The sequence below is a fragment of the Leopardus geoffroyi genome, chromosome D3 (assembly GCF_018350155.1).
Source record: "Leopardus geoffroyi isolate Oge1 chromosome D3, O.geoffroyi_Oge1_pat1.0, whole genome shotgun sequence".
Classification (NCBI taxonomy): Eukaryota; Metazoa; Chordata; class Mammalia; order Carnivora; family Felidae; genus Leopardus; species Leopardus geoffroyi.
This window is the reverse complement of record NC_059339.1, coordinates 40,978,822-40,996,033: the sequence shown is the minus strand read 5'-3', so window position 1 is coordinate 40,996,033 and position 17,212 is coordinate 40,978,822. Positions and strand designations below refer to the sequence as shown.

The window sequence follows — 17,212 nt, the reverse complement described above, 5'->3', positions numbered from 1 at the left end:
TCTTTACAAATGAGTATACTTCATTAAGATGAGTATTGCAGTGAATTTAATCGAATATGCCAGGCATGTTTAATTTGCCAATTAAATGTTATTTGTGTATAAGTCACACATGCACACACAAATCCAAAGCAAGTTTTTGGCTTTTGTAACAGGAAGGATGTCAATATCATTGATGAAATACAAAACTCTTTTATTTGGAGTAGGAGTGTAGATTCATGTCTTTTGTCCTGTTTATGTCCTGTGAAGATAAGCAGTCATCGTTTAGGTAGAGAAGGTCTGCATTGGAACTGCCAATAGCAAAGTTGAAATGTAAAAGACTAGTTAGAATGTTGTATTATTATTTTAATATAAATCTAGTTTTTTTAATTACTTCCTCATTTACTTTTCAAAGTAAGTTTTTAAGGAATAACTATGCAAACCAATTAGGCATTTTTTATCTAAATTTAAAAATACTTTATGTGTACTCTGATTTTGAGCTTAAAAGACTAGAAGGAAATGGTAACAAAACAAAGTAAAATGTATAATGGAGTATTAATGAATAATTTTCTCAGACTTACAAACAAAGTTGTACAATTGGGTAGGAATAGGGACTTGACGGAGAATGGGACCTCTATTAATATTATATATGAATGTTATTAAACTAACATATTAATTTCATTTTGTAATCTAAAAATGGTTTGAGGAAACAACCAGAATTTGAACTCAAATCTGTCTGCTTTTAAAATCTCCCACTTTGCTACTAGTCAGTACTCATTTTAAACAACACAGGAAATCCAGTAATTCCTGTGTTCATTGAGGGTAATACTTTTTGTATGAATAATTTTTCCTTTGGGAGGGCTTCTTTTGTCTGCAGAATCTGTGAAGACCAAGTTAATATTTAACTTAGGGGAAAGTATGAATTTGGTATTTGCGGCTAATGTTTGCATTAGAAGCTAGTTATTCTCTCCATTCCTGGTATTGTGCCTCTTACTCAGATTGAGTTAATAACTAGCTCCTAGAGCCACCCCTACCCTGCAGTGCTCCTACTTTCAACATTTGAGAAAACCAGCACCATGTGTAAGGGAAAGGTCATGACAGTCTAGTTAGCCTCCATCTCTTGAATCTCATTGTTCTCTCTGGGCTGCCGTTGCTCATTCTGTACCCTGTATGGAAAGGACAGGGAGCCAGAGTACTCGATCTCCCTCCCTCACATGGGTCTCTGTCTTGGGCCTTGCCTCTTTCCCCATCCGTGCTAGGGCCACTCTCCACATGAAATAGTCATCTCATTTAGGGGCAACTTTTGAGGCTGCTTTTCTTTTTTCCTTGTTAAACCCAACAGCAGTTTATATTGATTTTAATAGCACCGATAAAACTAAACAGATATTCTTATATAGTATATATTATTCTCATAGTTAATCATTTAGGAGTGTCACTTGTGGATAAGGAATTGATTTAAATGACCACAATAATGATAAGCAACGTATACATATGCTTTTCATATTATGTTTTTTAATTAAAAATATATATTTGCTTTAGTATTTAATTTCTTTTCATTCAGACCTCTACCTCATTACCGAAATGGAAAATTGTATTTTAAACCCATTGGAGATCCAGTCTTTGCCCGAGATTTGTTAACATTTCCAGACAACGTAGAACATTGTGAAACAGGTAAAGGAAATTGTGAATTTTTTTTTTTAACTTTATTTATTTTTGAGAGAGAGTGGGGGGTGAGGGGGGTGGTAGGCGCAGAGAGGAAGATAGAGAATCCAAGGTAGTAGGCTCCACACCATCAGCAAAGAGCCGAGCGTGGGGCTCTAACTCACAAACTGTGAGATCATGACCTGATCTGAGGTTGGACACTCAACTGACTGAGCCACCCAGGTGCTCCTATAGTGACTTTATAATACAGATGTTAAGACTTATGATCCAGATATACAAATGACTGGTTATGGAAATTTATGTTATTTATTTTTTTTATAAGTTCTAGTTTTATTAATATTTAATTCTCTTTTTTTTTTCTTGTTAGAGGGGTAAAATTTTGATGTCAGCATTCTAAGAAAATTTTGTATGCCAACATTTTAATATGACCAAAGATATCATAATTTAAAAAATTTATTGAACTTTTTTAGTATTTGGTATGCTGTTAGGAGACACCATTATTTTGGATAATTTGGATGCTGCCAATCATTACAGAAAAGAGGTATGTATTTGAATTTTTTTTTTAATTTCTAGCTCTACTTTTAATGTGTGTTTTTAAAGTTTTACATTTTAAGGCCCTATATAGGAATAATTTTGTGATAATGTTCAGATGACTAACCTTTTCAAAACCAATTTAAATCCTGCAAATTGACAAGCAGCATAAAACTGGACACAGTATGTGAATGAATGGACCAGGATACAAATTAAAATGAGACATGTTTGGGGGATTTGAAATTATATCAAAACTAGTATCTGCTGTTGATGATGGTATTGGAAAAAGAGTATTCTCAGATAATGTTTGTGGAAATGTAATTTGATGGAGCTCTTATTGTTAGGGCTGCTTTGACAAAGTACCACAGACTAAGAAGCTTAAACAATAGAAATTCATTGACTTACACTTCCAGAGGCTTGAAATCCAAATTCAAAGTGTGGGCAGTATCGATTCTTTGTGACGGCTGTGAGGAAAGGATCTATTCCAGGCCTCCTTCCTTGGTTTGTGGATAGTCCTCCCTGTGTCTCTTCACATCCATGTGTATCTATGTCCCCTTCTTATAGAGACACCACTTGTTGGATTATGGGCCCAACCTTATAACCTCATTTTAATTTGATGACTTCTATAAAGACGCTATCTTCAAGTAAGATCACATTTGAGGACCTGAGGGGTTAAGACATTAACATAGGAACTTTGAGGGACACAATTCAATCCATAACACGTTTGAAGGGCAGTTTGGCAATATAAATGTTTCAGTTATCTATTGCTACCTAGCAAGCACTGCAAAGGTTAGTAGCTTTAAACAATAACAACATATTAGTTTTCAGGTCTCTGTGGGTGTCTCCAAATAGTGGTAGCTAGTTGGAGTGTTGTCTAGTTACACTTGGGATGGTGGGAACTCCAGAGTGCCTCACTCACACAGCTGGCAGTTGGTGCTGGTTACTTTCTGGGAATTCAGCCGAGTCTGGTCAGAGGCTCAGCTGGCACTATCTTCTGTTGTCACTGTTCTCAAACTGCCACCCCAGGGTGTTGTGGTATAATGCCATTAAGAATTTTTAGGGGTGTCTGGGTGGCTCAGTCAGTTAGCCATCCAACTCTCAATCTCAGCTCAGGTCTTGATCTCAGGGTTGTGAGTTCAAGCCCCACATTGGGCTCCATGCTGGACGTGGACCTATTTAAAAACAAATTTTTTTTTTTTTAAGAAACCCTTTTGTCTACCTAAGAATCTAGGAAGCAGGGCCTTATATCTGAGGTCTTAACAAAGGGACATCTTTAATTTCATTTTGACCCTTAGGATACATTTTACTGGCGAGGCACTGGGTTTGATCTTTGTTCTGAGGTTCTTCATTTCTTTTTGAAGAACATTTTGGTTACTGAGCAGGCTGGAGATGAAAAATCACCTAGCATGTCCAGGGTTAGAAATATTTCATTGAAATTATTTTTATTTTTTTATTTCCCTTATTATTATTAATTTCCTTGAAATTAGTTCCTACTTTATCTCCTACTCATACTGACTAGTTGATACTGGCTGCTGGCTGGGCACTCAGCTGGGGCTGTAGGCTGACACACGTGGGTCTTTTCATGTGAGTCTCTTCTTGTGACTGCTTGGGTTTTTTCAAATGGCATCTGGGTTCCAAGAAGGGGTGTTCCAAGCAGTTAAGACAGAAGCTGTAGGTCTCTTAAGTCCCATCCTCAGAAAGTATATTTCATAGCTCAGAATCTGGCCAGCCCAGATCTAAGGGGGTAGGTGGGGAGGTGGGAATAGACTCTCCCTTCTCCATGGGAGAAGGGGCAAAGAATTTGCAGCCATCTTTATACCATCACAAAGTGTTAAAATAATTTATCTTACAGACACACTCCCACAAGTATATGAAGATGTGTACAAGAATATCTATTAGGGTATTAAAAGAATTTAAAACGGGAAACTTTGGAAACAGTCTTAAATGTCCATCATTTAAAATTGGGCAATTCCATTATAGTAATGTATACAGTAGAGTATATGTTGCTGTTAAAAAGAATATAATAAATTTCCTTCTCCTAACAAGGAAGATGTGTAAAATATATTTTGTTGAAAAGTTGCAAAATTATGTGTAAGATGTTACTGTCTTAAAGAATAAGCTTATGGTGGTGAGGGGAAGGGAAAAATGAGTAGAGAGGAGTGGGAGATACAGACTTCCAGTTATGGAATGAATAAACTATGGGATTAAAAGACATCATAGGGAATTTAGTCTGTTATACTGTGATAGCGATGTATGATGACAGATGGTAGCTACACTTATGGTTAGCACAGCATAACATATAGAGATGTCGAATCACTATATTGTAGCTTGAAACTAATGTAATATGTGTCAGCTATACTCAAAAAATGTTTTAGTTAATTTAAAAATATTCTTGTGTTACTTTAAACAAACTGAAAGAATATGTTGTCTACTGTTGGATGTGCTAAGGATTATCACTTCTATATTACTTTTAAGTTTTACTTACAAAAAAGGAAACCTCTGAAGGATGGCTTTTCAAAGGGCACTTCCAGAGATTGAATAAAATAATACACATAAAGCATTAAGCTAAGAGCCTGGAATATGGTAAAATTCCAGTAAAGGAAAGTTCTGTCTGTATCTGAGATCCAGAGGTCTTGAATTCTTTGATACAAAAGAAGTATTAAGTTTAGTAAGTATATAGGAGTTCGGAAATACCAGGTAGTAAACATGTATGAAAAACATTATAGGCTCTCAGATTACTATAACTGAAAATGAGTAAGAATATTTGCAATTATGTAAGCGAAAACAGGCCAGTTTAAAATACTAGCCAGTATCTACAAATAGTGTATTCTAGAATCATGGGTACCTTAGAGATGATATGCTCTCACTTTCTAAATGAGAAGTCTCTGAAGGATGGCTTTTCAAAGGGCTCTTCTTAAGCTCAGGAAAAATCATGGATGTGTACCAAATCACATCCACTTATGGCAGAACTAGAACCGAGAAGTTTTTCTTTGCACCCAGTTAAGAAGAAATAATAAATGTACTCTGATTTAGGAGAGCTAAGTTAGCGAGATTACTGAAAATTACGCAACTAATTGGGGAGTAGTATTTGGCATATTGATGAATGTTTCCATGGGAGCCCAATAATGACTTGTAACATACTGTACCAGCGAACGCTTATGGATGGAGAAGGTACTATATTCTGGTAGTGGTTAGAATGTGTATATATCCTAAATTATAGAGTAGAAGTCATACCCATTAAATGTCATGACAACATGAAAGCTTACTAGTGAGAATAGAAGTAACAAATTGGATAATAACTGGAAGATTCTAGTTCAGTCAGTATTTAGACACTTAACTGTGTATGAGACATAGTGGATGCTATTAAATGTTGAACAACTGGCTCTCTGGTGAGTGGGGTGATAGGACCCTGGTTTGTAGCTTTTGCCCAAGGTGTAAATCCTCCTATCATGGCTGATTTCCAGTGGCCTATGTGTAGCCACTGAATGAGACGCTCAGGCGAGTTTGCTCTCTTGACCTGATAAACACTGACTCCAGCATACCACCAGGCACAGTGCTAGGCACTGAGGGCTATCAGAGACAACTCAGAGGAAATTCCTACAAAGATAAACTAAAAGGCTGTTTCTGGGTACGTAGGTTATATATCTTAAGGTATGAACTGTCAAGAAAGTAAGATTTCTAAGTGAAGGTGGAACTCAGATAAACAGAACTCTAAAGCCAGGATTTGCCTAGAGAACATTTGTCAAAGTAATTGAACTAGAGCATCATTTTTCATTCCTTTGAGAGACTCAGAGGGTAAGAGACAAAACCCAGGGCTTTAACCAGAGTGGGGAATATGATAAAAGATCCCTTTCCCAATAAACTGGATCCCCCAAAGGGCTAAACCTTAGTGTAAGTTGAACAGAAAAAACTGCCACTTTGATGTCAACTCCAAGTGCCTCTGGAGACTGCAAGAAAATTACCTCTTTTGAACCTTGGCAATAGGTGGAAAAGGGAAAAAAACAAAATCAAACCATTTTCCTGAGAATTCATCAATATAAATAAATTGGCCTCTGTCTGTTTGCAACCTGTATTCATAATACTTGGGTGGTCTGAAAAATCTTAAGGTAAACATTTGATTTGACGTGGTGCTGGACTGGTAGTGTCCTTAGATATCTGATTGGAGGAAACAGATTCTCTCTGGAAGAATTCACCTTTATCTCAAACCTGAAATAATTTCCATAGTGAACGTAAAAGCAAATATTTTTCTTAAATATGTTTAATACAATTCAAGAAAAGTGCCAAAAATAAGAAAAGAGCAAGTTGACTTGAGAAAATCAAACGAGCTTCTAAAACTAGAAAGTACACATAAACATGAAATACTGGGAAGGTTAAACAGTATAATAGAGAATTAGTGAATCGGAAAATAGGTCAGAAAAATTGTGCAGACTGCAGCCTATGGGGAAGGAATGACTGTAAGAGGAGGAGGAAGTTGAGAGTCATGGAGGACAGAATGAGAAAATCTAAAAAAAAAAAAAAAAGTCTAATTACAGTGCCAGAGTGGAGGGAGAAAAAGATCATAAGGCAATATTTGAAGAATCTAATGGCTGAAATTTTTTTAGGTTCCTCATAACTAGTATAGCAAATACTGATTGCTTTGCTTCCAAAGTTTTGAATCAGGTCTTATAATTCCACCAGTTAAGTACTGTTCTAAAGCTCTTATGAGAAAAGGCATTTATGGCATCCCTTTGTAACATTGTTTTCGGTAGTTTGTCACTGTTTTCTCTTCCTGAATGCTTTATGCAATTTCTACAGAGTCAACCCCTTGTTTTTATTTCACCCCTTCCTAGTCCCCAGGGCAGGTAGTTTCCCAGAGCTATACGGCTTTTGCTCACCCACTGAATTGGCAAAAGGTGTCGTCATCTTTTTTGTCCAAATTCAATGCTTAGGGGGTAGAACCGTAAGATTGAAGGATACTTTAAGAGTTGAAACTGTCCATGAAAGTAGTATTTGCAGAAATGTTCTGAAAGGGAGCCAAACTGTCCTTTTTCCTGGAGGCTTATAAACTCATATTGTCATTCTACTGACAAGAGAATGGACAAGTCTATAAATAAATTTGAGTGTGTGTGTTATTTAAGATGGTATCAAATCCTTAAAAACATTGCATGAATCCTGATAAATGGGTAGTACATGAATACAGTTTGTATTTTTTTTTTCTTCTTTTTCAACGTTTTATTTTATTTTTGGGACAGAGAGAGACAGAGCATGAACGGGGGAGGGGCAGAGAGAGAGGGAGACATAGAATCGGAAACAGGCTCCAGGCTCTGAGCCATCAGCCCAGAGCCCGACGCGGGGCTCGAACTCACGAACCGCGAGATCGTGACCTGGCTGAAGTCGGACGCTTAACCGACTGCGCCACCCAGGCGCCCCCAGTTTGTATTTTTAATGTTCACTTAAACATAAATCCAGGGACGCTTGGGTGACTTGGTTAAGAATCTGACTCTTCATTTAGGCTCGGGTCATGATCTCGGAGTTTGTGGGATCAAGCCCCGTGTGGGGCTCCACGCTGACATTATGGGGCCTACTTGGGATTCTCTCTCTGCCCCTCCCCTGCTCTCACACTCTCTTTCTCAAAATAAATAAATAAAACTTAAAAAAAAAAAGAAGAAAAGAAATCTGCAAATTCAAACCAAAACTAAGAAAGTTGTGCTTGTTTGTAGTAAAACAAAAAGATTTATTTTACCAGAGTTTACCACAGATTTTCTTCTTACTGTGTTTAAATTTTTTTTGAGATTTTTTACTGTTAAGTAATTTCTACACCCAGTGTGGGGCTCAGACTTAAAACCCAGAGATCAAGAGTTGCATGCTCTACTGAGCCAGGCACCCCTGCATTTAATTTTTTTTTTAAGTTATTTGCTTATTTATTATTTTTATTTATTTATTTATTTTGAGAGAGAGCTTGCATGCACGCACAAGCTGGGGATGGACAGAGAGAGAGAAGAAAGAATCCCAGGAGGGCTCTGCACTAACAGTGCGGGGCTCGAACCCACAAACCATGAGATCATAACCTGAGCCAAAGTCAGATGCTTACCTGACTGAGCTACCCAGACACCCCCCTGCATTTAAATTTTTTAAAAAGTATCCACCTCAGTGGGAAAACATTTGTAAAGTACCCATAGAATTATATTAAAAGAATAAATACTAGTCATGATTTTATATTGTTTTTCATTTGTTGCTATTTTTCATTTTTAAAAAAGTCAAATTTTATTTAATATTTTATTTTTATAATTCAGAGACTCTTTAACCCCAATATTAGATTGAATTAGGCATTTTTACATATTGTTAAGTTGTGTTCTTCAGTCATTTTTTTTAAAGTATGCATTTTATTTCACTGTGTATATGTACCATAATTTATGTAACTTGTTGAGACGTGCAAGTTTCATATCTTTTATTAAAACAATGTTTTAGTGCACATTGTTCACATCTGTGATTTTTCTTCAGAATAAATTCTTACAAGTGGAATTGCTGGCTCATGCAAAACATTAAGCTTTGTAATACTTGTTACATTTCCTTTGAGAATGGCTGTCCAGAACAGATTAGTACAAGAGGACCTTTCTACATAGCTCTCCCACCATTCAAAGTGGTGTGTGGTGTGTGTTAACATTTTGAGTAGTGAAAAGATGTTACCTGAATTCCACTTCTCTCATTTTTCATTTTATTTTTTGTCTGTTTTCTAGACCTTTTTTGAAAAAACATTTTTAAAAATCATGAAATACTAAACCCAGTGTCTTTCTTTTATTCTGACTTCTCTGAAGCATTAGAATTCTTCACTAACCCTTCCTACTTCCATTCCATGACTTGGCTTTACTACATAATTCTAGTCCTCCCAACTCTGACATTACTAGCTCTTTTTCTCCCCATAGTTGAAATTACAGTTTTGTCCTCTAATGATTCAACCCTGTGCTTTTCTGTCTGTAGTCTTTGGTGTCATGCTCTTGGTATCCTTTGGTCATCTGGAAAACTTCTATCTAACAGAAGAAAACAGAGCTAGTGATGCTGCCCTGGTACTGCTGTGGCTTTCAGAAGCAAGTGGCTCTCTGGCTTGTCCCCCTCTCTTCCTTCCTCTTATCAGTCAAGCCATCAGTTTCACTTTTTTCCATGTGCTGTGTCACTATTCCAGCTTAGGCTGACACTTGAGAAGTAATCAAATTCATCTCAGTGCCTCTGGGTTTTTTACCCCAGTTCATCTTATACTTCACTAACTTATTTTGTGAAAATACTAGTGTGATCATGTCATTTCTAATCTCAGAACCCTTAAGTGATTTCCTCTTTATTAGAACAATTGAGATACATTTTATAGGCTCACTAATTAATATTCATTTGCTTACAATAGGTTGTTAAAATTACACACTGCCCTACACTGCTCACCAGAGATGGAGATCGCATTCGAAGTAACGGAAAGTTTGGGGGCCTTCAGAATAAAGCTCCTCCAATGGATAAACTTCGGGGAATGGTATTTGGAGCTCCAATACCAAAACAATGCCTGGTCTTAGGGGAACAAATAGGTAGGTTGAATAAGTACTTAAAAATTTCTCATTTGATTTCGATCCTTTGAGGCTTGTGTACTAATACTCTGACATGAAAAGTGAACCAGTAAAAATCTGAATATAATGTTTTTGTCTAGTACTTTCAACTATCTTATATCACGTAGTTTTGAATTACATAGAAGGTAGGTTTTCCTTCATTTTCATTCCTCTTGTTTTGAAATCAAGAAAATACTGTCCTTATTGAAGAAATTAGTATTTCATCTAATCATCATACTTCTTTTTATATTAAAATTGGTAACTATCTCAATTACAATTAAGAACTTGAGAATGTATGGCATGTGACCTTCCTCCCCCATTTTCCCTTCTGCAGGCCTGACCCCTTGTTTCTAGGCAGCTGATATAATTGCCTCTACATCTGTACTTTGAAGTGTGTATACTTTACTGGAGTCCCCTATAGGCTGTTGCCTTAGAGCCTGTTTGCTCTTACTTTTATATAGTTCTAATATGCTTGGGTATCTACTTTTGCAGCAAGAAAGTAGTGTGCTGTCATTATTAGCTTTAAAAAATACAGTAAATTATGGTAGAATACACATTATATAATACCATCTTGACCATTATTGTGTGGTTCAGTAGTGTTAAGTACATTCACATTGCTGTGCAACCAATTTCCAGAAATCTTTTTATTTTGCAAAACTGAAACTCTGTGTATTTAAACAGCAATGTCTCACTTTCCCTTCCCCCATGCGCATGGCAACTACCAGGGTTTCTGTCTGTGAATCTGACTACTGTAAGGCCTCATAAAAAGTACTTGTCCTTTCGTGCCTGGCTTATTTACTTAGCTTAATGGCTCCCAGGTGCATCCATGTTGTAGCATGTGTCAGAATTTCCTTTCTTTTTAAGCTGAGTAATATTCTCTTGTATCTATATACCATGTTTTCTTGTTAACTTTTATTAAAGTATAATATACATATAGAAAAGTGCACACTTGATAAACACAGCTTGATAGATTTTCACAAAATGAGCACTGCCCCTGTATTAAGGAGTAAAACATTGTCACATCACAGAAAGTCTCTCGTGCACTCCAGTCACTGCCTAACCCCCTCTCGAAAGGTAACAAGTACCTTGACTTAAAACTGCACATCTGTTTTCATACCTTATATAAATGGAATTATACAGTGCATAATTTTTTGTGTGTCTGGCTTTGTTCATGCAACTCTGTGTATATAGTTGTTCCTTTTCATGCCAGGATAGTAGTCCATTGTGTAAATATACTGTAGTTTATTTCTTTATTCTACTGTTGAGGAACTTGGATAGTGTTCAGACTGGGATTAATACTCCAGCCACTAGCAATATTTAAAATAATAGTTGGAAAAGATGGTGGGAAGAAGGTTGTCTTGTGTTCTTTTATGAGATAGTCAGGTGCAGGTATATAAGAGGAGACACAGGAGAGGCTTGGGAAAACAAAGTGTATTATACTCACAGGTCCTAGAGACAGGAGGCATACAACACCACTTAAGGCCATGGAAAAATACGGAAAAAACATAAGGGTGGTGAGGAGGCAGAAGACAAGAGCAAGGAGAATGCTTAGGCTGCAGCCTTGATGAGGCTTTCCACAGGAAAGGCAAGGCATGACAGGGTGAAAATAGCTTAGGGTTGACTAGTTTGAGTAATTTCAGTGGGCTTTGGGCTATGGGTATGGTCTCTAGCTGGTTGCCTGGTACCTGGCCCTGAAATGATTAAGGCAAAGGAATACTGCTTCCTGGGGTGCACAGACTAGATAGAAGAGGTTTGACTCTGGATTGGTTAGTTTGCATATCAAAGCATGCTGGGCCTTTTGCTATCTAAGAATTGTCTAGCTCCATAGGGAGAAGTCTTTACCAAGCCAGAAAGGTTTTTTAAGATGTCAAAACATCGTACAGAAAATTAAAATTGTACATGATACAAAGAGTCATACTTCTGTGTATGGTGGCAGTGAATGTGTGCAAAAATCATCTCTGTAGACAAAGTGAACATCTAAATAAACTGATTTTAAAAATCAGAGGGGCACCTGGTTGGCTCAGTCAGTTAAGCATCCGACTTCAGCTCAGGTCACGATATCATGGTTTGTAGATTTGATCCCCACGACGGGCTGTGCACTGACAGCCCGGAGCCTAAAGCCTGTTTCGGATTCTGTGTCTCCCGCTCTCTCTGCCCCTCCCCTGCTTCTGCTCTCTATCTCTCTCAAAAATAAAGATAAATAAACTTAAAAGAAAAACATCAGAAAAAACAGGTCAGTCAGGGCCAATGAAGCAACATAAAAAGTCTCAACTCATATCACTCTAGCACTACAGTTTATGGCAGTGGTTCCCAAGCCAGAAAGAATTACCTGTGGAACTTTAAAAATGCACAGGTGTGGTACTGACAGTTTTCAGTTTACATGGGCATGTTAATGTCAGTATAACAGCATAAAGCATTATCTAGATCTTTGGGAAAAAAGCATTTAATTCAAGATTGTTGTGCCCTTGTTGGGCTTCAAATATCTTCAAAAATACACTCCACCTGCAGACTAATGATTCAGCAGTAAGAACTCATTAAACAGTTTAAAAAATGAAATAAGATAATTTAATATTATTGATATAAGATACTTTTGGTTGTAACCAATAGTAATCAGCCATGACCACTTTAAACAAACAAGAATATACTGGAAGGAAATTGGAAGAAATCACGGATTCAGAGGAGATTGGAAACAGCCAAGACAAAATCAAGGATGACTCTGACATTCAGCATCCTTGAGTTCCTTGCACCCAGACCTCAGTTTGCATTTTTTTTTTTTTAAAGTTTATTTATTTTTGGGACAGAGAGAGCCAGAGCATGAACGGGGGGGGGGGCAGAGAGAGAGGGAGACACAGAATCGGAAACAGGCTCCAGGCTCTGAGCCATCAGCCCAGAGCCCGACGCGGGGCTCGAACTCACGGACCGCGAGATCGTGACCTGGCTGAAGTCGGACGCTTAACCGACTGCGCCACCCAGGCGCCCCAGTTTGCATTTTTTAACATGACTCAGGGAGGTACCTGGCTGGCTCAGTCAGTAGAGCATGCGATGCTTGACCTCAGGGTCGTGAGTTGGAGCCCCACATTGGGCATGGAGCCTACTTCAAAACAAAACAAAAACCCAAAAAACATGACTCAGACTCTCAAACTCCTAGGAGAGAGATATTCCCTCCTTAATCAGCTGGCCATAGTTAGCTGATCAGATCAGATAGAACAAACAGAGCTTTGAGAGATTCACAGAGAAAAAGCAATTTTGAACTAGACCATCACCACAAAAATTGTCTCCTACTAGCACAATGAAAAGCAGAGTGTTTGTCTTCTAAGTAATTTTCCCTCACAGTGTTTTGCATCACAGTATTTGATAAGAGATAAGAGCAAGTAAAATCAGCATAAAACATAAAAAATTGGTACTTACATGTTGTAAAATAAAGTGATTAAAAATGAGATCTTGAATAACATGTAAGTACATGAATTTTTTTCATTAAAAAGCAAAGACACTTAGATTTTAAAAATCTAATCCCAGAATATATAAAAATTGTCATTTGTTGGGTGCTTAATATATATGAAGAAGTTATAAAGGTAGAGGAAGTGAGTAAAGAGAAACTTGAGAAAATTTAAATGACAAACACAGTGCCACATGATTAGTAAACTATAAAACAGGAATCTGTTATGTAAAGGCTGTGTCTATGACACTGCTTTATGTTCTTTATCAGAAATCTAACAAAATATAAGGTAAAATTAAAGAATTAACAAAAATGCCATGTAAACATTGAATAGAAGTCCCCAATAACAGGTATTATTGATGCCAAAGTTAACCTTAGGGCAAAGACACTAAAAGGACAAAGATAAATTGATTTTCATAAAAGATATATTCTATACTAGAGGTACAAAACTTAATAAACTTGATACAATAAATACAGAGCCAAAATTTTTAAACTGTTAACAATAAAGATAGAAACATTTTGAGGAGCCATTATTACATGACAAATTATTAGTCAAAAAAATAAGAAATTACCACCTAATAAGTTGCATTACCAGTATCTTCTTAGATATTTATAGACTATGTCACAAAAATTGGTCATACTTTCAGTGGATCAAATTGCGACTCAGCTACAGTGAGACTACAAATGTTAAAAAAGCAAATTTTACTTAGGGTACGTTTTGTGGCATAAGGTAATAGAACTCTAAAAGTAACTATTCCTTTTCTCCCACAGTAACTACCCCAGAGAGTCTACATTTAGAAATCAGTATTTCATCAAAAAAGATAAAGTGTGTTATGAATTAGACTTAGGAGACATGAAGATAGCCAACATCACATATAGATCAAATCTACAGGCTGAATGCTTTTATTGTTAAATGAGAAAGAAAATATTCAAGTCAAATGACAGGGGAAAAAATACATTTCAAGAAACAAGGACAACCAAATGAATTAAAAAAAAAAAAATCTTGTACTGAATATGTAATTCCTAGAGATGGTCTTGGGCAAGAACAGATACAAGAGGAATATTGGGTCAGAGCATCTATTTAGACAAAGAGATAGCTTAGGTTTCTATATTATAAATACATTTAGCATCTCCAAATAAAATGGACTAAATTCTAGAAAATTGCAGATGAGCAAAATTGAATTAAATAAGACAGAAAATTTACATAGACCGTTACCTGAAGAAGTATTCAGAAAGTTCATCCTATAGGGGTTTTTTTAAAGTAAATTTTAAATATAAATTGTTGCAGAATATAAACATGGAGAAATACCCAGGTCATCTTACGAAATTAATAACAAACCTAGTATTACCACTCTTGAAATGTGTTCAGGAAGTTCTTGGCACAGTTAAATAGAAATAAGAGCTTAATATGGAAAGAAGTAGTTTAATGTTCCCTTTACCTACAGTGATTTTGCCCCAGATACATGCATGGTTGGCTTCTTTCTTACCAGTCTGTACCCTCATGTTACACCTTCAGAAAGAACTTCCTTGATGACCCTATCTGAATATAGAAGTACTGAAAGAAATGAGAAAGTATTTCTCAGTTAATTAAAAAAAAATTTTTTTAAGTTTATTTATTTTGAGAGAGAAAGAGTGTGCGCACCCACAAGTGAGGAAGGGACAGAGAATTCCAAGCAGGCTCTGTCACTGCAGAGCCTGATGCAGGGCTCGAACCCATGAACCATGAGATCATGATCTGAGCCGAAATCAAGAATGTTGCTTAACTGACTGAGCCACCCATGTGCCCTATAGTTAATTTTTTTTTTAAGTTTGCAGAAAATTTTAAATCACTGGAGAAAACAGAAAGGCAAATGATAAACTTGGAGGGGGGGATTGCAACATATGCTAGAAAAAGGTATTATAGCCCTATTATTAAAAACAACCTTTAGGGGTGCCTGGGTGGCTCAGCTGGTTGAGCGTCCAACTTCGGCTCAGGTCACGATCTCTCAATTGATGAGTTCGAGACCCGCATCGGGCTGTGTGCTGACGGCTCAGAACCTGGAGCCTGCTTCGGATTCTCTGTCTGTCTCTCTGTCTCTCTCTCTCTCTCTGCCCTTCCCCCACTCATGCTGTCTCTCTGTCTCAAAGAAAAACATTAAAAAAATTTTTAAAACAACCTTTAAAAAAAGAGGAAAGATTATAGGAAAATGGATGGATAATATAAATCAGCAATTTTCAGTGGAATAATAATAGTTAATATTTGAAGGCTTACGTAGATATTGGATCCTTTGTTAAGCTTGCCACTGGAATGATTTCATTTACTGCTGCTTTCACTGGATAGATGAGAATGTAGAGGCTCAAAAAGGTTAGATAACTTTCCCAAGTTCAGAACAGTATTTGTTTTCATCTTCACAGCGAAGTGAAAGAATAGAAAGAAAATTGTTTTATTTCTGGATTACATAATTAAGATGATTTTCTTTTCCACTATCCTTTTCTATATATTTTTCCAGATCCGTGTGTCACTTTTATAATTAGAAAAGGTTCTAATTGTTCTTAATACTGAAGTTCTTTGAAGCAGTAAATGATCTTCTAGGGAATATGCTTACATAAACCATCCCACATATACACAAGGCTTTTCTTTCACTCAGGTGAATATTAAAAATAGCACATTTTTTCAAGCTAAATATTAGAAATGTTAAATGCTTTAATTGAATTTAGAATCTGGGAAATGCCTGATATAATGTTAAAAGGAAAATGGTTAGAACATACAAATGCAAATATCATACATACAAACTTCGTGGAATGAAAAACAAGAAAAAGGTAAGATGATACACCTACTGATTTTTTTTTCTGACCTTTTCTGTATTATTCCACGTTTTTTATAGAGATCTCATAAGTAGAAATGCCTCTTAAAAAAGTATTAATAACTGTGGACATTGTAGAAGCCAACATACAGACATATGTATTCTATGTCTGGCCAGCTTAGACATTGTTAGATCATGTTTAATTTAGTCTAATATTTAACCTCTCAGTTACTGCTGTCCATTTATTTTGTTGTCATTTTAAGTAAAACCATTCTTAATGTTTTTAGAAGTAGTGACCAAGATTATTTAAGTGCTGTGGTTTTCAGGGCAAGGACATTTTGTTCTATTATGAAAATAAATAGAGCAGTAACAGTGAACTTCCACGGACCTATCATCTAGTCACTCTTATTTCATTCATAACCCTCTTATCTCACAACTTGCTCTGTTCTCCTCTCTCCAGGTATATTATTTTGGAGCAAATCAAAACAGAGGTTCTATTTTTTTTCTCACCCAGTCATAAGTGCTGATCAGGTTTTTGCCAATAAAGTTCTTAGAATCATATAGAACATAAAAGTTTGAGGAGACCTAAATATTATTTAGTAAAGTCTACATGCCCGTCTACCTGCTTGAATCTTCTAGTAGTAAAAAAGTTGCTTTTGCCTTCTAAGCAGACTTTAAATATTTGCCTAATACCAGCCATTCACATATACTTTCAATTCCTTTATATTATTTTTAGTAACTGCTTACATGGTCATTCCTCAGGGTACATTGAAACAATCTATATATTTCTTTAATATGTTTCATACATAAATGAATGCATTGTATTTTGAGCTTTGTTCCCTTTATATGAAGTAATTTTTTTTTTTAGTATTTTGCTGTTTTCACAATAAAATTTCATCAGTGGATTCCCTAGATAATTGAAAGTTTCAGACAACATACAAAGACTAACAAATCATTTATAAACAGAATTAAATGTGAATTTTGAACGTTTCTCTTTGGCAAAATTCTTTTTAGTGAGTTAGGAAAGACTTTTATAGACCCCATGGTAAATGGAAGTTACATTTCATGAACAAAAAATTGGGTGTTGAGGCATATTAAATTAAGCTGCTAAGGGGTGCCTGGCTGACTCAAGTTGGTGGAGCATACTCTTGATCTTGGGGTTGTGAGTTTGAGCCCCATGTTAGGCTTGGAGATTACTTTAAAAAAAAACTGCTACTGTCCATCTTATTCATAAAATATGAACCAACTGTTAGTGCTGCATT

At 36.3% G+C, this 17,212-nt stretch overlaps 1 protein-coding gene and 1 long non-coding RNA gene across 2 annotated transcripts in view; one reads left to right on the top strand and one right to left on the bottom strand.

Annotated features, from left to right (window-relative positions):
* SMCHD1 (structural maintenance of chromosomes flexible hinge domain containing 1) overlaps positions 1-17,212 on the top strand; it is a 155,758-nt gene that overhangs the window by 126,934 nt on the left and 11,612 nt on the right. The window contains exons 43-45 of the mRNA XM_045459462.1: positions 1,538-1,647; positions 2,109-2,179; positions 9,542-9,713. Of these exons, the coding sequence (XP_045315418.1) occupies positions 1,538-1,647; positions 2,109-2,179; positions 9,542-9,713 (353 nt within the window). The remainder of the gene's footprint in view (positions 1-1,537; positions 1,648-2,108; positions 2,180-9,541; positions 9,714-17,212) is intronic.
* LOC123588455 lies at positions 30-2,686 on the bottom strand. Its single transcript, XR_006707852.1, has 2 exons — positions 2,575-2,686; positions 30-287 (listed from the first exon to the last, which is right to left on the bottom strand). It is a non-coding gene; the product is annotated as an uncharacterized LOC123588455 (long non-coding RNA).